At 39.5% G+C, this 17,309-nt stretch overlaps 1 protein-coding gene across 1 annotated transcript; it reads right to left on the minus strand.

Moving 5' to 3' along the window:
- Positions 1 to 740: 740 nt before the first annotated feature.
- Positions 741 to 16,566, minus strand: prcp (prolylcarboxypeptidase (angiotensinase C)). Its single transcript, XM_079673686.1, has 9 exons — positions 15,969 to 16,566; positions 12,637 to 12,777; positions 12,451 to 12,552; positions 11,593 to 11,774; positions 10,979 to 11,136; positions 6,015 to 6,187; positions 3,292 to 3,459; positions 2,986 to 3,173; positions 741 to 1,838 (listed from the first exon to the last, which is right to left on the minus strand). The coding sequence occupies exons 1-9, from the start codon at positions 16,140 to 16,142 to the stop codon at positions 1,622 to 1,624; spliced, it is 1,503 nt and encodes a 500-aa protein (XP_079529812.1). The 5' UTR covers positions 16,143 to 16,566; the 3' UTR covers positions 741 to 1,621.
- Between the last annotated feature and the right edge of the window lie 743 nt (positions 16,567 to 17,309).

Consider the following 17,309-nt stretch of genomic DNA (forward strand, 5'->3'; position numbering starts at 1 on the left):
TTTAGCTAGGTTTCTTTCTACTGGGATGTCGGAAATCCAGTCAAGCCTGTGACAAAATGCGGAGAAGTCAGGCTTTGTGCCTCCCGGTAGAAAATCATCCCACATACCAGTGCAGGACATGTTCCCCATCTGCTTCACAAAGTCATGTTATGTCAGAGCTTTAAAAGAAAGGGGGGGCAAGAATAGTTCAAAGGAAATAAAAAAAAGCAAGAGTGTTCATCGCCCGTCTTAGTATTTTTGTGACATTTGAATATTTTAGCTTGACATTTAAAAAAGAGGGAATAAAAAGGAGAACTAAAAAAGGATTCTTGGTTTCTGCCTTCCCTCATCCACTCACCGCTTCACTCTTAACCTTCCATCCGCCCCTCTCCACCTCCCTGGCACCCCAGGAGTTGTATTAATAATATTACTAGCAGGGGGGAACAAACCAGGGTCTATGGGCTGGCTCTGTGCTGCAATTTAGGGCTTTAATGGCAGGCAGTGAATGAATGCGTGCCAGGGGGAATCCCACAGGTTGGTCGGCAGGGGTGAGGTCAGCAGGCGTAGCTGCAATAATCTCCCACCACTGACTTTATTGGCCTCCTCCGATTGGGCTTTTATTAAATCTCAGCCGCATGCAATTGTTCCTGCTAGGTGGAAGTAACTCTTAAGTCTCAGTGTCTCTAAAACAAGACAAAGAGTGGGCTCAACATAGCAACAGTACATCTAAACATGATTAAAAGACACTAAGAAAGACTATATGACCGTATCATAAGCAGGTTTTTAATCAGTTAGTATGGAAGACTTCTTTGGAACGACAGCATTTTAGATAAAGCTAGTATAAGACATAAATAGACATCTTAAAAAGGCCAGGAGGACAATCTTCTGTGAACAATAACATATCAAATTTAATAGCAGACTTTGTGCAGAGTATGTTTAAAACAAACAGAATGATTTTCTTTCTATTTGGTGCCAAACTATTCCCCTGAGAAGTCTTAGAAATGTCAAGAACTAACATCAGACTGTACACTCATTTGAAAGAACAAATAGATCTGAGTCTCAACAACAAGAACAACAAATCCCTTAGTTGCTGACAAAAATTGAATAAAAGATTTGAATAACTGAGTGTATCTGTGATTATTACACTGACAACAGGAAAACACTAGCTTGGAGGCAGAGAGGCCATAATGGGTTTTTGGCAAATTTTACAGGGTAGAAAAAGAACAAGGCGAGGATGATCCAGTCTTTTCATGATGATAATGTGATTACATGATTTAACAAAGGAAGACATTTAGACAGCACTGTTATCATAAGCATATCTCGTTTTTCTCTCATACCCCTGTAGCCCTTTGACATTTAAAAGTTTGGCATAAAGAAATGGAGTGTGCTTCTATCGGACAAAGAAAATGATTAAGATTCTAAAACACCACCATTTGATTAATGACATGGTTATTACAATTAAAAGGGTTGTTGATTTTCTTTTATTTATAAAAAGGTCATCTTTCAAAGTGAAAAAAATCTTCCCCCACATTAATTAAAAAAGGCACACAACTTGGCATAATGATGCAGAGGTCACCCTGTTGAATACCATGTCAGATCAATTAAAGCTAGGTAATCCTGGTAGGGGGACATTGTGCTGCTTTCAGGGTCTGGTGGGGGGACGCAGTTTGGCCTGGCTTATCCACTCTCGGAAATACTTCACCTCTAACGCCCGGGCATGGCGGACTGGAGCTGTGTCCTGGGCGTTGCTGTAGCGGAGGTCCAAGTGATGGGCGCCGTCAGGAATCATTATGGACACCAGAGAATCTGTGATGTTGTGGGTCACTCCGCCAGAAGACCACGGGTCCAGTCCTCCGTTACTGAAATACAACAGCATAGGATCAGACAATGTTTACCACGAGGTCGACTCAGGGTATTTAGAGCTACACAATAATTGGGGACTTTTGGTAGAATTGTTTTGCAAAGTATACATTTTATGCTACACAAAATTAACAGGTGGTTCATTTATGTAATTACTTAATTAAACTTAACTTTCAAGTCCAACTGGTATTTCCAAGTACGATTATTGTTGTAAAAAGTCAATCGGATCCCTTTCATTTTCCCAAAGAGCCTTATAACTGCCAAGAATACAGTGATATGATAAAAAAGCTTATTCAAATAGTAGACGGAATACCAACTTAAGGTTTCAAACACTCTTAAGTCCCGTAACTCATTAACAAAATAGTTATTTTTCCAGTTGTTCTATTTCTGCTACCAGATAATACATACTGATAGCTAACAGGGAAAACATCAGCCCTATCCTCTTCCTGTTTTGGTTGCAAAATGGTTGAAGAGCCTTAGCATTCATTTTCCAGAAGATCATAAACCAGAGGCTGCCAGTTGTATAGTGTAAGCTAGGCTAATAGAAACCCAATGAAATTGCAGATTGTGTTATTATTCCGTAGCCATTATATCAACATTTACCTAATAAGGACAAGCTAAAAGAAAAACATGTCACTTTAAACCACCAGAAATTCCCACCAAAAAAACATGTGGCCATGGACATAAAATACAGAATATGAAAAAGACAAAATGTGCTACACAATATAATAAAACACTCAACTGTGTATGTCAGCATCTGTCAACCTCTCATGTGGGCGGTAAGATACTGCTGTTCCTATTTTTGAGCGCCTTTCTTTAATGAGTGGCATTTGTTATGACATGTATTTCAGTTGCTTTGAAAGCTCACACGTTGCATTTCTGAGTGCCACCCTGTTTATTGCTTGACTAAAGCTGCTAATTGGTAGTTAACCTAACAAGACCCACCTCAGTGTTTGTGATTGAGCCACATCAGAGTCAATCCTTTTTCATTTAAGTTTTACATACTTCAGTCTACCTCATGTGGCTACCCAGGTGGATACTTTTTGTGAGTCTGCAATAAAAGCCAGTCAGAATCTGCTGTTTAAAGACTGCGCCTGCCAAATCCAGGAAACACAGAGAACCTTCTGTCTGCCATTTTATTTTTACCTGAAGATGATGTTGCTGTGGGAGGCGATGTCCTTCGCCCCATAGACTGTGCCTGCCCAGTCAGCTCGCGGCCTGACACCAAACATGGCGTAGCACTCATCAGAAAAGGCCTGGAAGTTCCACTCCTCGGGCTCAAACATATCCTGGACGCCATCTGTGCACATGGGCATCACCATCTCTGTGCAGGCCTGGGAGAGAGGGAGTGAAAACATATTCATTGTGACAGGTAAAGCTGCCCTGTGCCACATCTGGGCTGTGATTTATTCAAAATGACACGCCTGATCCCTGCGCTGTGTGTCAGCTCACCTGGTAAAACCAGCCGAGGAGGCCCAGGCTGCCGGTCGCTGTCTGAGACGTGTTGAGACAGGAGGAGCTTCCGGTGTAGTTGTAGTAGACCTTTGCTGCCTCCGAGACACCGTGCAGCAGCTGGAAGTCGGACACAGAGGGATCCAAAGCAAGATGCTTGCAGACCACCTTGGAAATGATAACACAGGAACAAGAAAACACCAAGAATTAACAAGAAGTTTGTGATTGATTTAGAGTTTAGACAAGCTGTATACCTTCCTGTGGTCCTCAGATCAATGATCTCAATTATGTTGGGATAGGGGGGAATTTGATCCAACTGCAACAAAAACCTTACTTTTATTATAAATGTATAATATCCACGTCGTCCCGTGTCGCATTTGTAAATGTATAAAACGTTTTAGCTATTTATTATCTAAGAAATTAGGTTTTCTATTGACCATACATTCCAAAAAGAAGACTCAAACTTGTGATAATGAGAATAAAACCCAAGTCTAACACAACATTTATATTGAATCAGAATTTTGGAGGACAATAATTGTTGACCGGTTGAAGGGAAAACAACAAAAAGTTACAGATAAATACAGCGGCATGCCTTTTTCTTTTTTAAACTTAGAAATATAAATATCTTGTTCCCGTATGGTTCTCCATATTGTTTACAAGACTGGACCTTGTTTTCTTGTGGCCCATAAAGTGTTTTTCCACATAAAAAGTGGTGGCGCCTGATTAGCATATGAAATTCCTTGGAATCAACTTGAATTTATGGCTCTAATCTTGGCACGGGAGGAAAAAAGCATCCATTAACTTTAAGGCAATGATCTACATTTTGCTAAGCTTTGCTGTCCGTACGGCTATTTTGTTAACCATGGTCGATCTCTCGAAATAAGTAGCATGGATGATAAATATTTGCGTTTCAGCTTTTGTTTAATTTCACTGCGAGTTGTTATGGTTGCAGTGGCAGAGTTGGCTGTTGTTCTGCACTCTTTGTGAGGCGGAGAAACTGGGCTTTCTTGTATGGAGGTTGGAGGGGAGCTGAGCTAGTGTGGAGTCTGTTACTAAGGCTTTTGTCTGAGGACTGGGGAGGAGTTGGTGGTCGATGGATGAGGAGGGCCACAGACATGTCCAACCAAAGATTTATACTGTGAAAAAAAACACTGCAATTGCTCCAAAGCATCTTCTCCCTACTTTTCAGATAGGATTAGGCTTATACATTCATCTCTGCCAACAGATTTCCCTCCTCTAAGCCCTCAATACCCCGTTCTCACACTCACTCAGATAATCACATTAGCTTTGTCATTAAAAAAGCTCCTCTTTGCACCCACTGCCTAAACCGCTTAAACCACCCATAGGGGTCGCATACATTAAAGGCACAGAGCCAAAAAACTCAAAATGACCATTTAGGGTTTATTTCACCTGACATGGTTCTCCTGGGTCTATTCAGCGGCTCAACGATAACCAAATAAGCAGACAAAAAATGTATCACACGACTAAAAGTTTTAGAAAGTCTGCTGGAGGAGGGGTGTCGAAGCACCAAAACAGAGTTGGGGGGTCAGCAGCAGAGCTTGTTTTATTCACGTGACATAACAAGGTGACATCTAGAATACAATACTGAAGTCTATCAGCCTCCGCAAGACAACCGCTATACTGTCACCGGCTCTTTTACATAAAAACAGTTGGAGCTACATATTGCTTTATATTATTTAATAGTTAAACATTTAATTTTCTTGCTATTTGTGTTTATAGTAAATGTATTCTTGGTTAGTATCGTTATTGAAGTGAGTTAAAGTAGTAGTTCTCTTATTTTGAAGGCATGTTTGGGCATGGGGTGATTAGAGCATCTGGTGTAATGCTATATATTGGAGACAGGTGGCAGTGGGAGTAGAGCACTAGTAGGCACACTGTTTTTTACCAGTGTAATTCAAGCAGGATAAAGAAGAAAAGTCATAGGAAAGGCATATAGGAAACCTGTTCATTGTTCTTTTGTAAATTATATTGGATCATGGAATAAAATGCACAAATGGAGATTCTTGTCTGGACTTGGATCATTGCCCTGCGTAGGATTCGCTAACTCGTGCCTCAGCGGCAGTGATATTTTAAGTTTATGATCCGTTTTATTTCTATATGATTTTGGTCGCTACAAAAACAAATGACTTTTTGTAATGTTGTGAGTTAAAAAAAGAAAGAAAGTAATGAAAGTTGCTTTGTTTTTGCAATTTTGGCAAGTTATGTGATTATTTTTTCCCAAAAAAGTGTCCATTGAAGTATGTGTAACAGTGTCTTTATAAATGAGAGCGGTGAGCTTTTTGTTTTGATGGCCTCACAAGCTGCTCTGGGCAAGTGTCCTCTTTCTGTGCCGCCATGTGAGCGTCCTCAAAGGAACACCTCAGAGATCTGAGGGAGTGTGCAGATGAAAGGGGCATTGGTATGACACACCAAAAGAATAGTGGCTTACTTGTAGCTGCTCATCTAAAGAATACTTAAAATCTAAAAAGGAAACCAGACCCCTTATGAATATTAATGAAGTTAATTGAAGCTTTTGTAAACAAAGGCTTCAACGACCACAACAAACACTTCGGCGTCTGAATCACGATTCACTGCAATTTAGGGCAGGCCAAGTCAGCCGCTTCACCAAGGACAAACTTCATTTCAAAAGTAAACAGTGACAGTAAATGAATTTAAAGTTTAGCTGGAACTTTAAATTGTTTTAATAAAGTAGATGTTTGTACCTCGATCGGCCAAGGAGGAAGAGGCTGCAGAAAGTTTGCCTCGTAGGGATAGTCCACCATAGCCAGATTCACCCAGGTCTCCTGAAGCCAGTTCTTGAAGCCCACCGCATCGTTCCTGTTCTTAAGAGGCGCGCATAAACTGAATTCCTCTGACAGCCACTGAAGACCAGATGCTTTTAAAAAGGAGCAAAAGAGGTTTAAATGTCATCACTTTAGCAAATCCATTTTCATGTAAAGTGCATTTTTGTCTACTACTGGGAACTAAAATGTGACATTCTCGTTTTAATAAAGATAAACAAAGGTTATGTTGTTAGCACTTAAGGACTACAGCTCTCTGGTGTCGTTATAGGATATGATTGAATCCTCAGGATAGCTTTAACTGCAGAATGCTAATGAAATAACAATTATACCATAGTGGTTAGAGTGAAAGTGTGCTCAAATTTAAGGAGCAAATATCCAAATGAATTTGTGAGTAAGCACTTTATATTTTAACCATCAAAGTTAAATCAAGTAGCACATTTAAAAAAAAAAATTCTAAGCTAGGAATCTCAAGTCTTTAGGACAGATCAACTAAAATACAGCAACAAACAACAACATTAACACAATCTTCTTTTTCACATTTTTTGGGCTAACATCTTTGTGGGGGAAACTTCTATAGCAATGGAGAGTCAGGACTCAGAGAGACACGAGGAGAGCTGGAGCTTTGATGGCAAACACTGGTGGTTTATTTGGGGTTACGGCCGGAGAATTGACAAAACAGGTGGTGTGTCACGAGTTGACACAGCGGTTGCCAAACCAATTCTGAAGAACTCTTCTGCAGCTCAAGGTTTTAACTAGTTTGGAGTGTTATAATCAACATTCTTCATCAGTGAGACTAAACAATTATGGACCCTGAATCTAACTAGAGCTCTCATCCATAGAAAAGAAAGTGCGCCAGGGAACCTATGTCCCTGAACAGTAAACTACCTCATGGCGGCTTGTGCTCTGTCATAGACTGGCAACAACAATGCGCCCAAGCTGCTCCTCCTTAAGAGAGATAGCAGCAATACCCAAGGCCGTAGACCCATGCCATGGGAAAGGAGACAGTGAGATAAGAAAATGATGAACTGTGTCAAAGGTAAAATACCTAAGCAAATTATTCCCTAATAATCATCTTAATGTTTACCATGTTTAATTTTATTTTGGCTGATAATGACAAACACCAGGGGCCTCATTTATAAAGCCTTGCGTAGGATTGACGTGGGAAGGTTGCTTACGTAGGACAAAGCAAATAAATCCGCACAGACATTTTGCGATTCATAAAAGACTGCGTACCGGCGCAGGACTTGCGTATGGCACTTCCTACGCCGGTTTCCCTTTATAAATCACAATCGACTTGAAATGCGGTGCAGCTTTTGCGGGCTTCACGTAACGCCCATATTTGCCTATAAATAGTCAAAGAAACGCCCATTCATTCATTTTGACTGACTGCATGAAGAAGATCGCAGGAAATGACGACAGAACAGCTAAAAAAAACATCTCACACCGTGTCAGATTTTGGTTATTTTGGGGAGGTCGAGGTAAATCATATTGTTTGGTGGATGCAGTTTGAACCAGAGTAGCAGCATGGAGGTCGGATCGTCACCAAAATAAATAAATAAGTGGTCCGAAAAAGGTTAATGACAAAATAAATACACATAGCCTAACCTTCCTCAGGCAGTGTGTTTGTACCGGGGACAGGAGACACACCCTTGAGAAGAAACTGTAAGAAATGATCGGGGAATCCCTCCGGAGTGGATTCATGATGACTGGATCTGAATTATTTGTTTGTATTTGGTGGTTTGTGTTCCAGCTGTTGATCAACAACTATAGCTGTGTCCCAATTCAGAGGCTGGGTCCTCCTGAGCACCCAGCCTCCTGAGGACCCAGCCTCGCAAATGAGACGGTCTACGGAGCATGTCCTTGTACGTCACCGGCAGTTACCCCTACATTTTGCCGCCCCCGTCACCTAGCAACCAGCTACAGTCACAAGTGCCGGTAATAATTTCTGACACTAGGCAAAATATTTTCAAACTGTTTTCAAAACTGTTTTCAAAACTGTTTTCAAAACTGTTCAATATGGAGTCAGATATAGCTGTACTTATTTTGGTGTTATATAATATGTTTAAATTATTTTCTAGAGGTCGCAACAGGCCCCCGTGAAGAGGGCTTCATTCTCCCTGCGCATCTGGATAAATTGCGCAGTCTGCTCCTTGCTCCCTATCAAAACAAAATTGTTGCAGTAAGATTTGTATAACAAAAGCAGTTAAATAAATAAATTAGCTTTATAATGAATCCCAACAATCTGAAAACCAAACAGGGTTTAGAAATATTTTCACTTCATATTATTTTACATGTAATATAAAGACGACCTCTCCAATTGCTCGTATATTTAAATACACAAATTAAATAGGTTTACTTTTCTTTCATGTCGTTTACTATTTGGGTGAGTACATTTAAAAACGAATCCAGCTGAAACCGTTGTAGCCGTTGATGGGACGTTACAAGCCATATATTTATATTTAAAACTCATTCGTCACCGTCACCCGTTGCATCCTGGGATATGGTACACCACGGAGTGTACATCAGATGTATCCTCTAAATCTGGGGAAAGAAGGCTGCATTTGTGGGCCGCATTCGGAGGAGTCTCGTCTTTTTTTTAAGTTGGGACAGCCTTCGTTTGGCGGAAGTGACGTATGCGGTCTCCGAATGCATCCTCAGGAGGATGCGGCCGCTGAATTGGGACACAGCTGATATATCCATAATCCACCAGTTAAAGGAAATACAACTAATGTGTTGTGTTCTATTAGCTGTACAATTTACCACATATGGTGTTCTTACACTGAACAAAAATATAAACGCAACACTTTTGTTTTTGCTCCCATTTTTCATGAGATGAACTCAAAGATCTAAAACATTTTCTACATACACAAAATAACCATTTCTCTCAAATATTGTTCACAAATCTGAACAAATCTGTGATAGTTAGCACTTCTCCTTTGCTGAGATAATCCATCCCACCTCACAGGTGTGGCATATCAAGATGCTGATTAGACAGCATGATTATTGCACAGGTGTGCCTTAGGCTGGCCACAATAAAAGGCCACTCTGAAACGTGCAGTTTTGCTTTATTGGGGGGCTCTGGGGGGGTCCGAAAACCATTCAGTATCTGGTGTGAGGGTTAGGATTAGGGTTAGGGTTAGGGTAATGTTGTGAATCGAATGGCCTGTGTTCATCGTCCATAACATACGCCTGCCCATACCATAACCCCACCACCACCATGGGCCACTCGATTCACAACATTACTCCAGTACAGGCGTACCAATAATGACGTTCAAGAACGGCCTCTCGTGTATGATTGCGATTCTATTACACAAACTATCATTGTAATCAACAATATCGTAAAATAATTTCATAATGTTGGCTAATTTGCTCCCAAACCTACGCTTTCTGCTTGAGTTAATCTCCGTCAGAAAGTAGTTCCTAGAAAGTAGTTCCCATGGTAACGATAGCCGATCAAACACTCCTGCTACCCCGCTTACAGTTATTGATATAATTATAGTGAATAAAATATTAGTAACCAATTTATTGAAAACAATTTATTGAAAACAATTCTTGAATTAGGCTATTTAAATATCTGAGTAATCACTGTGTGGGATTAGCGGAACAAATCAAATCAGGCTCTCCATGGTGCTGAAACATTTTGGGTTCAGAATGAAGGTGGATGTTCATGCTGCCATTAAATGTGCAATTCTTGAAACAGCTCTCCATGAACTCCATGCCAGACCTTTTTTTGCAGGTGGTGCTGTGGTGTTCACGGGTAGTACTACGTTATAGGAAGAGCTTTCCTCCAGTGGTCGTTTCATGGCGTGTCCCGGACCGGCAAAAAGCGCGTTGCTCCACATCTTTCTGTTGTCTAGAGATGGAACCCAGTAGCTGCGAAGCGATGACTCGTTTTTATGTCCGCTAACGAGAGACAATGTATAACAGTGTAACGGCTGTGTGTCGCTAAACGTCGCTATGGAAACCACACGATGTAGGCTCATGGAAGTAGTTTCGGTAGGCTAGTGGCGTGTGTAGGCCACTGGATACTTTGTGATTAGGCACGTTCTATTTGATCGTTGTTTGATCTTGGAATCAAACACGCCTATTGACCAATCAGAGAGCTTGCTCAAACCTATGTGTTGAATGATCAACATATCACATTTTAATGAAGCTAAGAATGAATGAAGCTAAGAGCTAACTTAAACAGAAAGAAAACTATAAATCAAGCCAGTTAATACAAATATCAAACCATTGCTAAAATGCACCTTATTAGAAACTTTTTTCATTGCTGATAACAACTGATGGTGTGATGTAAAAAAGTAGCACTCAATTCAATAAAGCGTTTTCCTACAGTTTAGGGTTGTGAAAATGGAAAAGGTACAGGGAGCCTGTGGGGACACTTTCTTATTCAGATCTGAGAAGAATACTAAAGAGTCTAAATATTCTGAGTTATGCAGGTTTTACATTTTATGGATTCATACATTATAATCTGTCATCTGTGGAGAGACTCTAGATTTTATACCCAACAGATCGAGTTTGAGTAAACGCTGTCTGGTTTCAGACTTTAGCACACAGTCAATCAAAATCACAAATGTAGACCATCTGTGCAAACGTGTAGAAACTCTTAAAACCAGGATACCTTATATGAGAATTCTTTTTTCTTTTTTTAAAATTTTATAATTATTCAATAAGTCATATTGTGTAGTCATATATTGTATTGACAGGTGTTATGATGCGTGGATCTTTTCTTTATCATGTCGTCTTTTCTCCTTCTCACCTTTTATTCTACTTGTTTCATTTGTGTGCTTTTGCAGTTATTGCTACAGTTCTTCCCTTCACATCCATAAACTGATAGTATTATTGTTAATGTTCTACAGATGCATTTTCACTGTATGACTTACCAGTGGAGGAGACATTGTTAATAGCCTTCCAGGACTTTCTGATGTTTGCATCACAGTTATACCCACTCCTGGCAAAGTCCTGTGTGACTACTTTGTAAAAGTCTCCACATGGCACCATACCAGGGAACTGCCATATTGGTGCAGAGGCTGCCAGAGCTCTGAAACAATAAGAAGCAAAAACTATTTAAATTTGTATCTCAAAGTTACACAAGCTGCACATGCATTATGCTGGTAGTGATAAGAGCATTTTTGTAACATGTTTGCTGGGGCTGCATAGTGCTTTTAAGGTTAATAGATTCAAACTCTTATACCTAATGTCACATACATGTTTGGAGCTGCAAACATTCAACGTTTCCTGCTACATTAAGGCTCCTTCCCCCTTGAAATCAGGACCGCTGACTCAAAAAAGCACTCAAAACACATCTGTTTGTCACAGCTTTCAGACTCAGTTCAATCTCTCTCCTCTACATTTTTGTTTTTTATCTTGTTTTCTCATCCCTGCTGTGTGTTTTCCTTTTTGTCCTTGGGTTTCTTGAAGAGGCGCTATATAATTAAGTTATTATTATCATTATAAATCAAACCTAAAGTCCCCAAGGCTTGCTTTTATATCTTACCCAACCACAATATTGGGGTATTTCATCCTGAACCAGGCGGCGAGCATCCCTCCATAGGACCCTCCGACAGCGATGACGGGGCTTTGCTGCGCTGCAGGTAAACTTCCCTTCATGTTCTGAATCAGCACTGCAAAATCTGCCAGGGCCTGCTCTGAGGTCAGGTAGTTCAGGTGTTTGCTGTCCTGCAAGCAGATTCAAGATTCAAAGACTCAAAGGTTTTATTGTCAAAAGCTACAGTGTTGAAATAGCAATGATAATCTTGTGACCCGAGCTCCTCCAACGATGCAAAATATATAATAAAATACAACAAAAAAAGATACAAAATTGTGCAAGTTTATATACATGCAAATAGAATATGATAAATATACAAGGACAGAATATTTAATAAAATATTGTAAATTAAGACGAAATGAAATACGGTTTATTGCGGTGATAACTATTTAGATAAATAAGTAGATGACAAGCAGATTAATGTTTATCGAGGCACTTAACAGAGCTCAGGTGCTTAGCAGTCTTATGGCCTATGGGATAAATCTGTCAAGTATATATATATATATATATATATATATATATATATAAATAATGATATATATAATGACAAGTATTACATTCGAAACAACTGCCGAAAAAACTAAAATGACTGATAGTGAAATCAACATTTATCTTGTAAATACTAGGATTTAAGAAACACACACATGCTATTTGGGAATAAATATCTTTAAATATATGCCTCAGTGTTGTTGCTTATCATTTATTTATGATTGGGAGACCAAACATTTATATTAAAACATGTAAGCAAACCTATTTAATCAGATGTTATCATACAAAGATTCACTAATAGACTGCGTCTCCCCTTACACTGTAAGAGTCTTGTCCAAATGGCAGGGATTCTCCATAGTAACGATGTTCTGCAAAAACCAGCATGGCGCCCAACTCCTCCGCAATTTCCCACATGAATCCCTTCAGAGAAAAACAATGACAGGTGTTGAATTAGAGTGGCGATTACGTGCGGTGTAAATGCAAGCTAACAGATGGGGTATTTACAGTATTGTTGCAGAACCAGGTGATGTCTCCTTCATTGCCGGTGTAAAACAAAATGGGTCCTCCAGGCTGCTGCCAGTGTTTGTCTGCCACAAGGTATCTCTGCTTAAAAGTACCATCCTCTAGGAAACCTAAATGATCAATCTGGAAGAAATAAAAACATTAAATAAGTGCATAATCCTAAATTTAAATGAAGGCACAAACTCATCATAAATACTCTCAGTTGAGCAGAATTTACCAAAAGGTGCAATGGGTCAAATTGAAATGTGTCCATGAAATACAATGTTGCAAAATATACTGATGTTAATCTACAGATTGCATTTTAGAGGAAACTGCTAAAAGCTAGATGTGATCAGTGAACACCTGGACCCTTTCCAACTATGGTGTTTCGAAATAATAGTCCCTAGGTTGGATTCTAGGGTAATTAGCCCCAATTTGTATGAAAATATGTTGGAGCCGGTTTAAAGGACGCTCGATTAGTTCCACTTTAGATGAGCTCCTTTCATCCAACCTCAGGGATTCTGGGATATTTCTGGGATATTTCCTGTATTCTTTATTAAACAAAAGCAGAAAACACCAACCACCTCTCGGAGAAGACAGCCCCGTGAGGCTGCACAGAGTTGTCTGACCCTTGAAACCGCACCAACACTTCATACAAAATGTTTTTGTGTTGTTTTTTCACCCCCTCCTCACTCACTTCCCTCCTCAGTGGATACAAAGGACGCAGCAATTTTATGAGCCAGTGACACCAAAAAGATTCTGGGGCCTCAATGTGTCCATTCAAGCCTCGACTCCTCAGTGCTTGGCAATGCTATTAAGTGTGAGGGGACCATGGGACCGTTTAAAAGGAACATTTCGGCAGTTTGGCAGCAAATTAGGTTCCAGCGGTCATAAAAAAGTTTAGGTTAGAATTCTGCGCACAAAGCATTTAAAGTTGCTGTAAAAAGTTATAAGTAATGTATTTTATGAGGTTAGTTACTTTTTATTCAAACCAGGTTTCTAAAATGTTAGAATTCATATTTTGGGAGCTAAACTCTTCAATTATTGAAATTCAAACTCTCTTGAAATGCAAACAGATATAAAACCATGACCTAAATGCAAACTAAAGTGGTTGAATATCCAAACCAAAAAAGCACCCCTGGTGATACTGTATCACTTGCACCCACTCAGTATGCATATTACTAAACCTTTTAAAGTGGTTTCATAACAAATCCACACCCTGATGAGTAGTGCCACCCTGTGGTTACTGCAGGCAGCACATGAAGAACAGTTTTGTTCCAATTAAAATTCAATTCACACACTTAACATCTACTGGACCAGAACGTTAGCTATTGGATGGGAAAAGAGACGCATCTGTGGTGTTACAAACAAGCAATTGAAGGCAGGAGGGAAACCACCAAAGCATGTGCTCAAGTAAACTACAGCAGTTAAAGTGGAGGATGCTAAAGGACACTTCCATTTATTGTCTGGGGACAAGATGCAGTGAAAAGGATTTCCTCTCCTAGTCTACTTGGTGCTGTCCTCGCAGCAGCATGTCCCACAGAGAGTGCAGACTATGGCAGCATGATTGATGATTATTTTGCACAAATAGCTGCTTCTGGTACTAGAGAGTGGATTGAAGGGATTTTATTTGTTCTTCTTGTCAAGAAGAAGCATACAATTTGTTTAGTGATTGGGTGAAGAAAGCACATCAGACAAGACAATGGGCGTCAGAGGGGAGGAAACGCTCTTTATCTTCTTGTCAGCGTGTCTGATTAGGCAGGATGTCGTGGGTTGGACCAGGTGTGGAGCATTGTCTCCTAATCCAAATAATGTTCCACACATACACATCATCAGCCGTTTGATCATATGATATTAGACTACGGAGCGCAACTGTTGTTTTCATTGTCAATGTATAGTTTTCTTGATTAAACTTTGGGTCAGATAATAACAGTCCAAAACACATATTTGATCTAATATATTGCAATACAACCAAAGACGGAAAATCCTTTAATTTTTCTGTGTGTCTAAAGAAACAAATATTGTGTGGTGATACACTCTATAAAAATATGTGTATTATTCTGAAGGGTTAATTAACCCTCTCACTTTAACTCATGCAAACTTTGATGAATCAGCAATAGCGACTGTTTCCACTGTTTTTACTTTCTTATGAACTCGATTGTATTCTCCCAAAGTTTTTGCAAATCAGGGCTGCAACTAGAAATCACTTTCCTTATAGATTAATCTGTTGAATATTTTCTTGATTAATCGTTTGATCTAGTAAATGTCAAAAATCGTAATAAATGTCTATCGAAGTTTTATGTCTTTAAAAAGTCTGCTTTGTAAGTCAAAGGTCAAATGATATGTTCCTTCTTTTGATAGAAAAGAATAGAAAAGCAAGAAATCTGCATATTTGAATATTACAATTACATAAATGATTACTCGATTACCAAACTAGTTGGGGATTATTTGTCTTTTGTTGAAGCTGTATCGCAAAGATGTCCAATGTCCAAGCTATGAGACAGGCTTAAGCATGTGAATACGGCCTTTCGCAACATCCCTGTATGAGTCAGGTTAGCATGATTGCAGCATGAAGACACAAGCAGGCATGTCACTAAGAGTCAGACTGTATGAGTCAGGGTCGCATGTCACAAAACATGATGCTGCCACCTCAGCATACACTCAGCGTGCTACCTGATTCTCCATGAAGTAACAGTATGTAAATGTAAAGGCTGAATGAAGATCTCTCAAAGCCCCCTCAGGTAAAGTGTTTCACATTCAGTGGGCCCCGGAGACCTTTTCAGGCAGGGAGCCAAGGGGGGGTGCAGTTCCGCCGGCAGGAACAGAGCCAATAGTGGGTTTTCCCTTCACTACAGGAAGCCAGAGTAAAACAGCTATTGTCTACCGAAACAACACATGAAAAACTTGTACTGGATTAAGATTTTAGAAAAAGAAAGTGTTACATAAAGGAGTAAACAGTAAACAATGACCCCAAGTAGTGTTAAATAAAGTATTAAGCAAACTTTAATGAGCCAGTAATTATTAAAAAAACATTGTTTTAATTGTTTTTGTTTAGATCCTTATTGACAATAAAACACTAGCATGATTACTATTTGTTTTTTCATTCAGACAAAATATAGGGATTATTTGTACTAATTATAATTACACCTTATCCACTAAATGCAACCTAGTTTATACTATAGAAAACACACCAAACCTTTAAAGATGAAGTAAAACAGAAACTAGTGAAAGAGGAAGAAACTGCTTTGTGTTTGCTTTGTGAAACATACTGCACATAGTTTTCAAAGAACAGATTGTGAGTTTAAAAAATATATATATATATATTTTGAACTCACCTTTTGGTCAAAGTAAAGTGTTTCATAGCTGATGGGGCTCTCAGTAGAGGAAGATAAGCCCCCACGCCTGGAGAAAAGTTGTTGTTTGAGGGCGATCACATGCAGACAGCCGAGACACAGCGTTACGATGCAGGTAACTGCAGCTCTGTCCACAAACCTCTCTCCAGCATTCATGTCTGCTTCTGTCACACACAGCTCACAGTCTATGCTCACAACACACTGATCTGACTTCAGCACATGATAGTCAAATCGCTTGATCTCCCTTGCTGGCACTGTGAAGATGAGACCTGTCCCCTAAAAGAGAGGAAGTGAGATTCGCCTGTCAGCAAATCCATAGAGGTGTAGTCAGACAGCATGTGACCTATATTTAGCAGCAGAGCAGAGACAGCCCGCTCGAGCACAGCAAGCATCAGGTTCAATGTCTGCTCAACACTTTAATAACTTTAATTTAACTGTAGCCGGCTAGCAGTCCGAAGAAAGCAGATGGTTACCAATGTAAATAATGCTCGCAGTGGTTGATGGGAGTCTGAGTTTAACGTGGGCACGTTGCTGCTAAGCTGGAAACACACCCGTTCAAAGCAAGTAATATACGGGAAACAAGTTCAAAGCACGCACCCATCACTAACGAGGCCATGTTACGTTTGCCACACGCATTAATCATACAGTCTATGATTAATCCCCGTTGTGTTGCCACGGTGTATATTTATTAAACTTCTGATAATTTAAGACTTTTATTGTGAAAGTCTATGACGGAAATGGAAAATCAAGTTGGCAACTATTCCGCTTCTTTACACATTCTATGGAAGCCTGTTTGCGCCACAGGAAAAACATTTTTAAAATCCTGTAAGTCATTATAATGACTTAGCTATCTAATTATAATGAATTTCTATCTCATTATAATGGCTTAGCTATCTCATTATAATGACTTAGCTATATTGACTTAATATCTCATTATATTGACTTAGTTATCTCATTATATTGACTTAATATCTCATTATATTGACTTAGCTATCTCATTATATTGACTTAGCTATCTCATTATAATGACTTAAGACAACTACCAGCAAGTCAAAGCAATACACTAGCTGTAAGCAATCTTGATTTTTGGAGCACTCCTGAAAAGAACATTGTTTTTGCTCTTGCCACACGCTTCATGAAGGTATTATCTACTGTTAAAAAGGTAACGGACATTTGCAAGCTTGAATACGTTTTAAATAACCATGGTGGAGCTCCCTAGGTCTCTAACACAGTATCAATGCACATTATCTTGCTCGCCACAGAATACTGAGCTGACCTGTTTGAAACGTGTCTCCATTTACTATATGCGTCCACGGTACGAAT

Source organism: Notothenia rossii (genome assembly GCF_949606895.1).
Source record: "Notothenia rossii genome assembly, chromosome: 4".
Taxonomy (NCBI): domain Eukaryota; kingdom Metazoa; phylum Chordata; class Actinopteri; order Perciformes; family Nototheniidae; genus Notothenia; species Notothenia rossii.